At 41.0% G+C, this 12,010-nt stretch overlaps 1 protein-coding gene across 2 annotated transcripts in view; it reads left to right on the top strand.

The window, feature by feature from the left end:
- Window positions 1–10,349, top strand: part of LOC129776864 (ubiquitin-conjugating enzyme E2 R2) — a 35,264-nt gene extending 24,915 nt beyond the window's left edge. For both annotated transcript variants that reach the window (XM_055782754.1, XM_055782755.1), the window contains one exon: window positions 9,829–10,349. In XM_055782754.1, the coding sequence (XP_055638729.1) occupies window positions 9,829–9,942 (114 nt within the window). In that variant the 3' untranslated portion in view covers window positions 9,943–10,349. The remainder of the gene's footprint in view (window positions 1–9,828) is intronic.
- Window positions 10,350–12,010: the final 1,661 nt, after the last annotated feature.

Below are 12,010 nucleotides of genomic sequence, written 5' to 3'. Positions count from 1 at the left end.
CGCGTCTGTCACTTTAAGGAAAATTATATTTTTCTCGAGATACACAATTGAATAATTTTAAAATGTCAAGCATTAAACGCGCCGTTTTGATTGGTCTAATTTGTGCCGAAATTGGCAACTAGAGTAACAGCGGAACACAACTTAAATACATCAATATTTCTGCGAAAACAAATATAGCTCTCCTCCGTGCATTTAATCCTCAATACACTGGAATCCTGGATAGAAGCGAAACATTGCATCGTAAGTCCCACCCCTTTTTGATTCTATGGCCAGTCAAATCGAATAAATATCGCAGTTCCTTTCCTTACTGATCATTTCATTTTCTAACCGCGAAGCAGAGTTCACACACTGAGACCATCGTTCCAGCAGCAACACCAATATCATCATCATCATCTGCAGCACCACGAATATTGTCAGCAGCGGGCAGTACGAGTGACCCATCGCTATCGTGACCACCGAACCTTTCATTGAAGAGTTATTACTATATAAGTTAATGCAACGGTTCAATGTATCTTGAAGTGATATCTGAATTAATAAAAAGAAAACTGATTTTTGTTTGCTGGTTGAGAGCTTGTGTGAATTTAGGAGTGTTTTTCGGCCTAATGGTGGTTTAAGATTTTCAGATCGATAATTCAATTTCCACGAATTCGTGCATTGTTTCCGGTTTAGGAGTAGTGTCAAAATACAATACATTGCAAGCTGCAATTTACCAATAGTGAGAACTATGTTCATCGGTTGAAAACTGATGGTCAATCGTGCTCCGCCAAATATGCAATTCCCCAAATTCAACATAATGTCAACGTGAAATTGTACGCCAACAATAAGACAGACCCTCGCGCACACCACGGCGACTCAATTGGTACACACACAACCAATCGAAAGCGTCACAGGCATAGAACAAGCGTCGCTCGCACCTGTCAGTGTGGTGCTACGTTACAGTGATCTATTGAGAAATTGTCAAGTTATAAGCGTTCGGAATCTTTCATTATTTCCTACAAGTAAAGTGTTCAGATTTTTATTTCGACCCTCATTTAGCTTCATACTTTCGGTTGGTTATTTATCTTCCAATCACTGCATCACTCTCTTCAATGACTCCTTTCTTGACGTTTTATCATTGATTCGTCTTCTTTACCCGATATCATTGTTTATTTTGCTTTAATAGTTCACAATTGGATTTCATTTGCCCAACACACGCTCTATTTGTCTTTTTAAAAAAATAATTGTAAGTTCGGGGTTAACATGAATGGGAAACGAATATCAAAATCTCATCACAATATGTGTGATTAGGACTAACGCTGCCATCTACTAAGTTTTTTTTTTTTATCCAAAATATATATTTTATTAAGGCTCATATGGCGTCAGCCTAACGGGGCCGGGAGTTCAATATTTTGACAATGTTTGCTTAGACTATGTTAGTAATATGTAACCGATTACTCGCGGTTGACTCGAGGTTAGTATTACAAGTGTTCTCATAATTGGTATGTCGCAGTCTTCGATGCTCTGTACGTGTGCCCGACACGGGATACTTCCTATTGGGATGCAGCTGACCATTAATCAGCAACGCCCCCCTAGTATGTACCCCATATCTAGCGTGGTGCGTCTTTCTCGACTCGAGGAATCCAGGATAGAATGGTCACTAGCCGGCGCAATCATCAGCTCGTGTAGAGTTATCATGAGCGGTACAACCTTTGGCTCTTGTTGAATCATCAGTGGACTGCACAACCTTTGGCCCGTGTATCTGTAAAGAGTGTGTGTATGTATTGCCGCGACTAAGTAAAAGTTTATAGATCGGATAGGAGGGATATGAAACAGGGACACAACGAAGGAAACATCATTAAACGTTGACATTGGCGTTTCTGAGGAACAGGTATAGATGAAGCAGAAGATCAAGATCACGGCTACCTAAGATATCCCGGACGGGGATATCCGATTGTCTGCCTTGTGCTCTCAGTGCTCTAGAGAGCTGAGAGCGAGCAGCATGGAAACGGATACACGACCAGACAACATGCTCGATGTCGTGGTAGCCATCGCCACAATCACAAAGATTGTTTGCTGCGAGCCCAATCCGATAGAGATGCGCGTTTAGGTTGTAGTGATTGGACATAAGCCGAGATATCACGCGAATGAAATCACGACCTACATTCAATCCCTTGAACCATGCACTCGTCGAGACCTTAGGGATAATCGTGTGTAACCAACGACCGAACTCATCACCACTCCACATGCGCTGCCAACTTACGAGCGTATACTGACGAGGAATGTGGAAAAATTCATTATAAGCAATTTGCCTTTCAAAAAGTGTGCCTTCTAAAGCGCCCACCTTAGCTAGCGAGTCCGCTTTCTCATTCCCCGGAATCGAGCAATGAGAGGGAACCCATGCTAAGGTAATCGTGAATAATTTTTCGACCAAAACACTCAATAGTTGTCTTATTCTTGTTGAGAAATAAGATGAGCGCTTATCAACTTTCATTGAGCGGATTGCTTCATTGAGCGGATTCTATTGAGCTGAGACTGTCTGAAAAAATAAAATAGTGGTCGATGGGCAATGTTTCAATGATCCCTAATGCGTAATATATCGCACCCAGTTCAGCGACATACACGGAACAAGGATCTTTGAGTTTGAAAGAGGCACTGGAATTTTTATTGAAGATGCCAAAGCCAGTGGACCCGTTTATGAATGAACCGTCAGTAAAGAACATTTTATCAGATCTAACTTTCCCATATTCTGCCGAAAATATCGGCGGAATAGAATCGGTAGGTGATCTGGGATTCCATGGATTTTTGTCGCATGGACAGATAAAAAATGACAGAGAAATTGCAGAAGTATGGGAAGCAAACTTGGTTGGAGATGCCTGGTGAAGGGTGCACGTCGTGTGCACCCTTCACCAGAGAATATGAATCCTGGCAGCTGATCGGAAGCAAAAACTGCCATATTCTAACACTGATAATATCGTTGTTTTGTACAACTGAATGAGGTCTCCTGGATGGGCACCCCACCATGTTCCGGTAATTGTTTGGAGAAAATTGATTCTTTGCTGGCATTTCTGTTTCAAATACGCAATGTGTCTCCCCCAAGTACACTTAGAATCAAAATATACACTCAGGTATTTGAAAAACATAGAGTGTTGGATCGTTTTGCCGGATAGGTGAAGCTGGAATTGGGCGGGTTCGTGCTTCCTAGAAAAAACGACCATTTCAGTTTCTCCGTAGAGAATTCGATACCCAGCTTGAGGGCCCACGTGAACAGATTGTTCAGGGTATCTTGCAACGACTTTTGCAGAACGACGGGATTAGTACCCGTGATGGAAATAACTCCATCGTCTGCAAGTTGTCTCAGCGTGCAGTCTCTAGTTAGACAATCATCCATATCATTGACGTAAAAACTGTACAAGAGGGGGCTTAGGCAGGAGCCTTGTGGTAGGCCCATAAAACTGTAACGAGAAGATTTCGAGCTGCCATGAGAGAAAATCATGTGCTTTTCTGACAGTAAATTGTACAGGAAATTGTTAAGAATTGGTGAAAGTCCACGATTATGAAGCTTCTCTGAGAGAATTTCCATGGAAACTGAATCTACTAAGTTGCTGCAAACACTTTGAATTTTCTGCAGCTGACATCAAACACGAAGGTTCGATTTTTCCTTTGATATATATTTATCAACATTACTAGCAAACAGCAAATTTTAAGGTAAATCATAAGCCTCTCAGATTCCTCTGGCCGTTAAATCGGTATTATCATGCTAACAATGAGAAATATTTTGCCTCTACCTCTCGTTTGCGTTTGCGCGTGGAAAATGACTCCCATGGGAATTGCAGCCGGGAAATAAGTATACAAATATGAGCAACGGAGTCCTCTCGTTAGTGGTGAAACCAAAACGACGCACAGCAGCACACGACTTGTTGGTGATCTCTAAGGAAAACTAATTGTGTGAGGAAACGTAAAACTCAGGCAAAAAAAAGTTACACAAATTGCATTTTCACGCTTCATATGTCACTGCCGGTAATCGGCCATGTGGACTTGTCTGTTGTCGCAAGGGAAACTCGATACAAGTTTACGACTTCAGCATAACATGAAACGACAGATGATATTTTTTCTCCACCAGCGTTGTCTGTGAATGGAATTGTGGGACATTTCATTAGTTATGAAGAATAAATCACGGCATAAGACAATGCGAGGTGGTAGATCAATCACGGTTTGAATTCCGTTCTTGCACTTTTAACATTCCGTTTGTCTTATTCTTGCCTATGTATGGGTTATTTCCTAGTTCGGTTCCTATAATTCCTATAATAAAAGCTACATTTAACAAGTTCAAAAATTTTATGTGTACTTATTTATAAGCGTTGAACACGTCAAAGATTTGGATACGAGTTTATTGTTCATAATAATCGCCCAGAATTTTTCTATTGGGCGAAGTTCTGGCGAGTTTGGCGAATTTGCCTCCTTTGGCACAAAAACAACATCGTTGGCTTCCTACCACTCCATTATCGGTTTCGCATAATGGCACGATGCCAGATCCGGCCAAAACAGAGAGTCACCGGAGGAAGGGCGGCAGGCGCTTCTGGAGGAATTTTTTATACATTTGCCCGTTGATGGTGTTGGTCGTTATGTACGGTTTGCTGAATTTGACATTCACAGTTCGCCTGCCACACCAAGTGCATCTTGGCAAATTGGTCGACCTTCTTCTTTCGGAACTTCCCCGGAACCTTCAGTTACTTGCCGCCGAAAAACTTCAGGCCGGGGATCTGCTTGGCATCCGCTATGAAGTACGTCTCGTCTTCTATTACGATGCGGTACGGCTTCCTGGCACGGGATTTGGCTACCGTATTCTGTTTATCGGTTCGGTTTGGCGCCTTCCTTACTTTGAAGATATGATGTTATGCCCGCTTCATTGTCTGCTGGTCAAACCAGACGGAAGAATTGATCTTCTTGGCCTCGTCCCGAATCGAAAGGTTCGGATTACAATTGAAGTAATCCCTCACCTTCCTTGCCTTCAAGGGGTCAGTCGTCTTCGCTTTTCTACCTCTGCCTGCTCACCGCTGGGTCGTCTGGGTCTCCTTGAACGAATTTACTACGCGGGACATGGTCGAATGGTCGGTTTCCAATTATTTCAACTAATCCAGCTGGACTGGCCTGGATTTTCTACGACGGTTCGCGTAATTTTTTGACGAAGCACTTCTTGCTTGGAAACCACCTCGATAATCACTTGACAGATTGTGACGAAATTTTGCATATGTAAACATTGCACTCTAAACTAGTTTTACCCAAAATTTTCATAATTTTTTACCCATACAATAAAATTCATACACGAAAGAAAATGTTGCATTTTTTCGAGTACAATCTTTATGTGGTTAACAATTGGTCTTAGTTCCGGCGTGTTAGCCGGATTCAACTCCTTGAGAACAAGTGTAACACCTTTTTCGTTGTACCACTGTATAATGACAGTGTTGGCAGCTTCCCAGGCTCGGCGAGACAATGCCCTTCATGCTGCTCCAGAACAGACCGTAGTCTCTTCCGTAGGTGCTCCTTCTGAAAAATTTGATGATCCCAAATGTTTTTTTTTTTTTTATTATCTGTATTATAGTGATTTTCAACTCATTAGGCTGGTTCGTCACTTTTACTTCCATTTTTGGAAGAATGTCGGGAGTGAGAATTGAACTCGTGACCTTTAGCGTGAGAGGCATGGATGTTACCACTACGCCAGATCGCCTCCATCCCAAATGTAACAAAAGTTATTCTTTTAATTCCACAACCACAATTCAGCATCCATATTGTTTACCAAACAAGGAAGTTTTTGGGAATTTTCGACTTCTCGATTTTGCATCCTTCCATGGCATTCTTGCGGTCAATTGATGTATAAAATTCCTGCCCAGCAATTTGATCGTAAACTGCTAGACATAGCATAATCACGCAATCATATTTTGTTAACAAATTTTCGTACAGTTTCCTGGAGCTTCCTTTTTTACCTCCAAATTCTGCTTTTTATTCTTGTCCGGCACAAACGGGGTCTTAAAACTTTTTAATCCGGCTCTCTTTTTTGGATGTAGGACTACGAGCCGGTTGTCTTTTTCGCCACTTTGTCGCTGACAGCAACTTCCGGGTCTTCAGGCGTTGGTCAGGCTTTCCCAGAATCCTTTTAGAACGTCACACAGCGTGGAATTCGGAAATGATCTTTTTCTGACAACCTATGCATAGTGTAACTCTATTCGCTTGATTCAGGGAAATTAAAAAAAACTCAAAAAATGCCTTTATGACGTTTTTAATGTGTTCGGATTTCATTGTGTTTAACCTTTGTTGATACGTTGGGCTCTGGATTATTCTTGCTGCGCTTTCCATTCCACATCAAGAGTATTTGCACAATACAAAGAGAAAATAGTCAAAATTTCAACTAAACAACATCCGTAAACAAATCATGTCAATCAAATCAATTTACCACGTGTCTACGTGGGTCTAAAATTTCTCAAAATCTGTTCACGTGAAGTGAAGTAGGTATTTCTAGTTCCGATTGGATATGCTGTTCGTTCAGTCAGCTCGAATGCCAGTTCCTTGACATCTCGCATTGTGGTGGCATAGAATCGATTCTCCAGCTGCAGCAAATGCTCCTCCAGTTCTTGTTTCTGAGTAGTGGTAAAAACTGGATCAATGGATCCGAGCTTCATCGTCGTTGGTTTATTACCTTTGATTTGTTGGTGGTTCTAGGAATTTCGAAAGTGACTGATGCTGTCCTGATGGACATGCCGCTATCCACTGCTGCTTTAGCCATATACAGCTTATCCAACGTCCATTGCATCCGCGACTATTTCCTTAGGAACTTTCGTGGCATTTGTTTGTAAAGAGACGAGCAAAAAGATGGTATTTTATTTGATATGAAAATCATTCAATATCACAGCGTGTGGCGCTTTTACCCCGTTGAAAATGGTCCGTCTTCCCCCCAGAGCACCTTTTGCATTATTGTGCACTTTACACGCATTTTATATGATATTTTACATACCTTTTCACGCAGGCAGAGCCGGAACAATCTACTGAAGGACTGGGTTACTGGCCCGTTAACAGCGATCGATTCGTTGGACCCAATTTTCCACTAAAGGGTGCCCCACGCTGTAGAAAATTACTCATTGGGTATTTTCTCTTGAAAAAATTTGGGTAGAAATAGTTTAGAGTGTATTGTTACACTGTATCTACCTCAAGGAGTGTCTACAAAGGCGTCTGCTTCCTCTGTTGAAGCAACACGAGGGCCCTAAGATTATCTGGCCTTACTTAGCTTTCATTTCGGAAGAATGTTGGGAGTGAGCATTGAACTCGTGACCTTTAGCGTGAGAGGTACGGATGTTACTACTACTCCAGATCGTCTCCGCGGATTGGACGATTACTACGGCCGAAAATTGGAGCCCGCGTTCTTAAAGTTGCAACCACCGATTCCGGTAGTAATTTTTAATGATTTTTAGGCGTTGCTCGTTCGTGTACTTCACAACGATGAAAATGTTTAGTTTAACTAACGTTTTGACATTCACAGATCATTAAAATGTTTTAATGGTTCGTTCACACGAAGACACAGAACTGTCAAGTCGCTAATGGATGACCCTTTACAAAAGACTGAAAATTTAGAAGTGGGTTTTATCTGTGATATGACCGCAGGGTACACGTAGGACTACCGATGGCTTAGCAATCAATAAGTAACATGCATATAGCTCTTAGACATTTCAACTTTAGAATAAAGTGATTATCATATCACTTCGTTTGGCCGGAAAAGAATTATTAACAGGCGGAATCGATTCCACCTCGGAAATACCCAGCGCAAACAATACCTCCTCTCCAAGCCCCGACAGTTGGAATCATTGATTGACAGCGCCGCTTGGGTAGACTGTACACTTCGTAATTGTTTTCCGTGATTCACATGAACTAGCGAAATTGCACAAAGAATACACCGAACGACGCTTGGGAGTAGCAAATCATTCACATTTTGCATGTTTCGATGAATCGAGCTTCAAATAGTCAATAACGCCGGCCACGTCCTTACAGTCACCAGGGGAAGGGAAGGAATGTTAGTGTGATATCCGCCGCCCGAAGGCCAGAAAGGTCGCCTCTATAGCGTGGTTCCCTAGCGAATATCATGGAAGGGATTTTTTTAGTGGGGAGAGATAACAATCAGGATTCCCTGTGGTGAGGGATATGATTAGGAGTTTATCCATTTCTTTCTTTGCATAATAACCATGGATAACAGCTATTACAACCATCCTGGTTTGCGGCTTTGGACCCTCTGCTCTTGTACTCAATAGCAGGCAGAGTGCGATAATAGAAATTCTGCTTTCACCGAAACATGCGACTCCGTTCAGTCCGACAGTAGAAATGAAATGGGATTTGAAGAGAAGAACATAGTGTTTGGCGAGCTAGCGAGACTAAAGGGTGTGTCACATCAAATTGCATCACGGAAAAAACGCTGTAGAAATTTAATTTTTAGGAATTATATCTTCAGCTTTCGCTTATAATCAGATAAGAGTGTATAGATCACGTTGGCCATGCTTCACTGTCAATTTTTCGTAAATTTGGAAAAATGTCGTCGAACGAAAAAGAGCGCCGTGAATTAATCCTGCGCACTCATTTCGAGAATCCGGAGTTGTCACATCGGGACATCGGTAAGATGCTGGGAATCGTCCAATCCACGTTCAGCAGAGTACTAAAACGATACTTCGAGAACCTAACCATCGACCGGAAGGTGAAGAACGGCAAAAATGGATGCTCCGTCAGTGAAAAAGATCAAAGGCGCGTAGTTAAGCAGTTTATACGTGATCCGAGAAGTTCGGTCCGGGATGTCGCCAACAAGCTGAATTTGTTAAGTTCATTCGTCCAGCGGACCAAGCAGCGGGAGGGCCTGCGTACATACAAGGTTCAGAAGGCTCCTAACCGCGACGAAAGGCAAAACATGGTGGGGAAGACGCGAGCCCGGAAGCTGTACACCGAAATGCTGACGAAGCCGCATTGCCGAAATGCATTTCGGAGCGGGCACCAGTTTATATACAGATTTGTGATTTCATTAGCCTGTTTTCAAAGCAATGTTTAAGCTATTGAAACAAGTTTTCGAGTCAATTAATAAACATAAAACTCTTAGCCATTTTATGGAAAGGAAAAAAGGAATCGATTTCTCCTCGAAAATACCCAGCACAAAAACACCTCCCTCCCCTCCAATTAGAATCATCGATCGACTGTGGCATTCGTCAACAAATGATATCAAAACTCCTGCTTTCATCAAACAATATGGTTTCTTTGATATGGTGGAATATTCTCTACACCATATCAAAATTTTTATTTCCTCCTCTATCGAATTCATAGCCAATGTCACCATTTGTAAACAATCTGTATCGAACTGTCACCTACACTCCGTTTTTCGGTAAACGCTCCGTTCGGTCGGTCTGCAGAAAATAAATGGAATTGGGAGAGAAGAGCATAGTGTTTAAGCGACTGAACGAGTCCATGTTCCCGTCTCTTTCCAATCACAATTCAATGAATTTCCGGGCGGGCGCCAGTTTATATAAGGATTTATGTGATTTCAATAGCCTATATAGCTGTTTTCAGAGCATTTTTCAAGCTATTGAACCAATTTTTCGAGTCTATAATAAACAATCATATAAATACTAGACATTTAATCTTCCGAATGAAGTGATTTTTATACCAGTGCAGTTCATAAACTTTTAAAACCTGTCACGCTTTCGTTTTCGAAACATACACCCCGGTACAGAAATAAAAGACGTAGTTTGTTTTTATGGTTAACTATAATGATTCCCTTGTCAATCTTAGACTATATTCGTCAGGAAGAGTAATTTTTTTTTCTTGTTACAGCTCGACATGACAGACTTCTACGACGATGATTACGATTTGGACACCGAAGATGACGATCAAGGGTCGATAGATTCTTTCGCCGATGGTGACGATAGCGGCAACGGTGAGTCTTAACAGACCAACTGAAGAGTAGTGTAATTGCATAATATATTTGTAAACGACTATTATCACTAATTGGCGAAGGTAAACAGGAGAATGAAAAAAAACACACAATAAAAAATACGAAACGCGAAAGTAAGCTGTCAGAAAAAAAAAGTTTCAACTAGTTATGCCCGCATATGATCATTGAAACAATATACCTATAACATTTGACACGATCGACGTTTAAGAAATGAAACAGTAAAATGAATGTATGTGAGTCGCTCCAGAGAACGAATTGAAGGAATTCGTCATAAACAGAGGTAGTCCAGAAAATCATACAGAAGCAAAGTTGAACTGTTCCAGTAGCGTTACTCTGTCTCCTTTTCCGCGTTTCGAAAGCGATAAACATTTTACTGTAAATAAACGTAGTTGAGATTGAATGAACGAGTGATTCCCTCCCGGGGAAACATAAGCATATGTGTATTGTATATTTAAATTTGGTTTTGGCTTTCAGAGAAACTTTCACGAAAGGTAAGTTTCCACTGGAACTCTGATCACAACTATAGTCGATGTAAGAAGAAAATAGTGCTCATGAGAACATGATATACACCAACAGTTTTAAACCAGAAATTCAAAAATAAATAAAGCAACCGCATGCGGTTGCCATTGTTGGTGGCATCAATGACCATCTATAATCAATAAGACGAAATCTTCGAATCGCGTACTGTTTAAGATGCTCCTACTCCTATCTCTACTCTTTGTCTATTTGTTCCAGAATCTTTTTTTTTTTAGTATTCTGTAAATTATATCTTTTAAGTGCATTGTATATCATGTTTTGTTTTCATACTCATTTTGTTTACCTTCTTGAATATAGCAGCGAATTTTCGAAGCAATATAGTAGTAATAGCATGTTCATGGAAACTATGGAAGGATTAGTTTCTGGCTAGAAAGATATCTACGAAATTGAAGTAACTGATTATCTCGATTTTTTGTCTCATAGAAAGTAATGCTAAAGTAAGAAATCGTAGAGTTATTAAGAGAAACATATTCAAGCGGTACTTCAATTCGTTTAAGATTTAGTTTGTTTTTGTAAGCAATGCAGCTTAGAATATTGTCTTATATAAATTGAAAATACAAGGAATTATTTTATTTTTGCATACAAAATAGCAAGCATTTAGATTGTTTCAATCCGAACATCCGCATAAAATGGGACTGGTGAAGAGAATTTTTCGAGGATATCATTAAATGTGTAAGCTGGGGATATTTCGTATAATACCGGTTCGAACATTACAGAGGGTCATAGCGGGTTAGGTGGAATCCGTGACTGAGGATTGTTCCTGATCACGTAATTTACACATCGGAGTCGAAAGAATTTACACAAAAGTTTCATTCATACACATAAATACGAGAAAAAAAATAAAAATTATATTCCAAGACCTCGACCGCATTATTGACGTAGGACTACGGAATTATTTCATTCAGTGTGAAATTTTTAGTGAATTTTATGCAGTGAATTACTCACAAATACGACGAATACTTACCGACAGTATACTACGCGTCCATGAATCCCGAAACCGCCCGTTGAAATATTATTTTTAGGCATTTGAATATATAGATTGAATAGGGTGATCATGAATCCCAGTACATGCTTGGTTGTGTCATTTCCAGGGAAAGGGATTTCTGTCTCCTTCGACTATCAGCCGGCCGGAGCGAGACTCGCATGATAATCGCTGTTCAAATCTCTGTTACACTTGCGCCTCTTCTGCTTTGCATCTGCGCTCCAGTGCAAGCTCTGCACAAAGCATGCTTTAGCATATTCTTCTGAGAATACATTCTGAAGCAAACGATTTTGCTCGTGTCCTAACTGCACGGTAGCAGAGCAGTAACTAACTGGCTGCCATAGCAAAATCACAATTTCATCTGTCCTCAAAGCCATCCATCCCGGACTGACAGATCCACGACGTCAGCTAAGTCTTCGATTTTCGGCTACTTCCACTTGGTACGGCCTTGGTACGGGAGATGTATCGTAGCCAGCTGCTCCAAAACAAATTCACCAGGTTCGTCGTCAGCCTCCAGTTGGTTCGAAAAGATTCAGGACATT

Source organism: Toxorhynchites rutilus, chromosome 3 (assembly GCF_029784135.1).
Source record: "Toxorhynchites rutilus septentrionalis strain SRP chromosome 3, ASM2978413v1, whole genome shotgun sequence".
NCBI lineage: Eukaryota > Metazoa > Arthropoda > Insecta > Diptera > Culicidae > Toxorhynchites > Toxorhynchites rutilus.
Note: the sequence above shows the minus strand (reverse complement) of the source record. Positions and strands in the feature narration are given on the sequence as shown.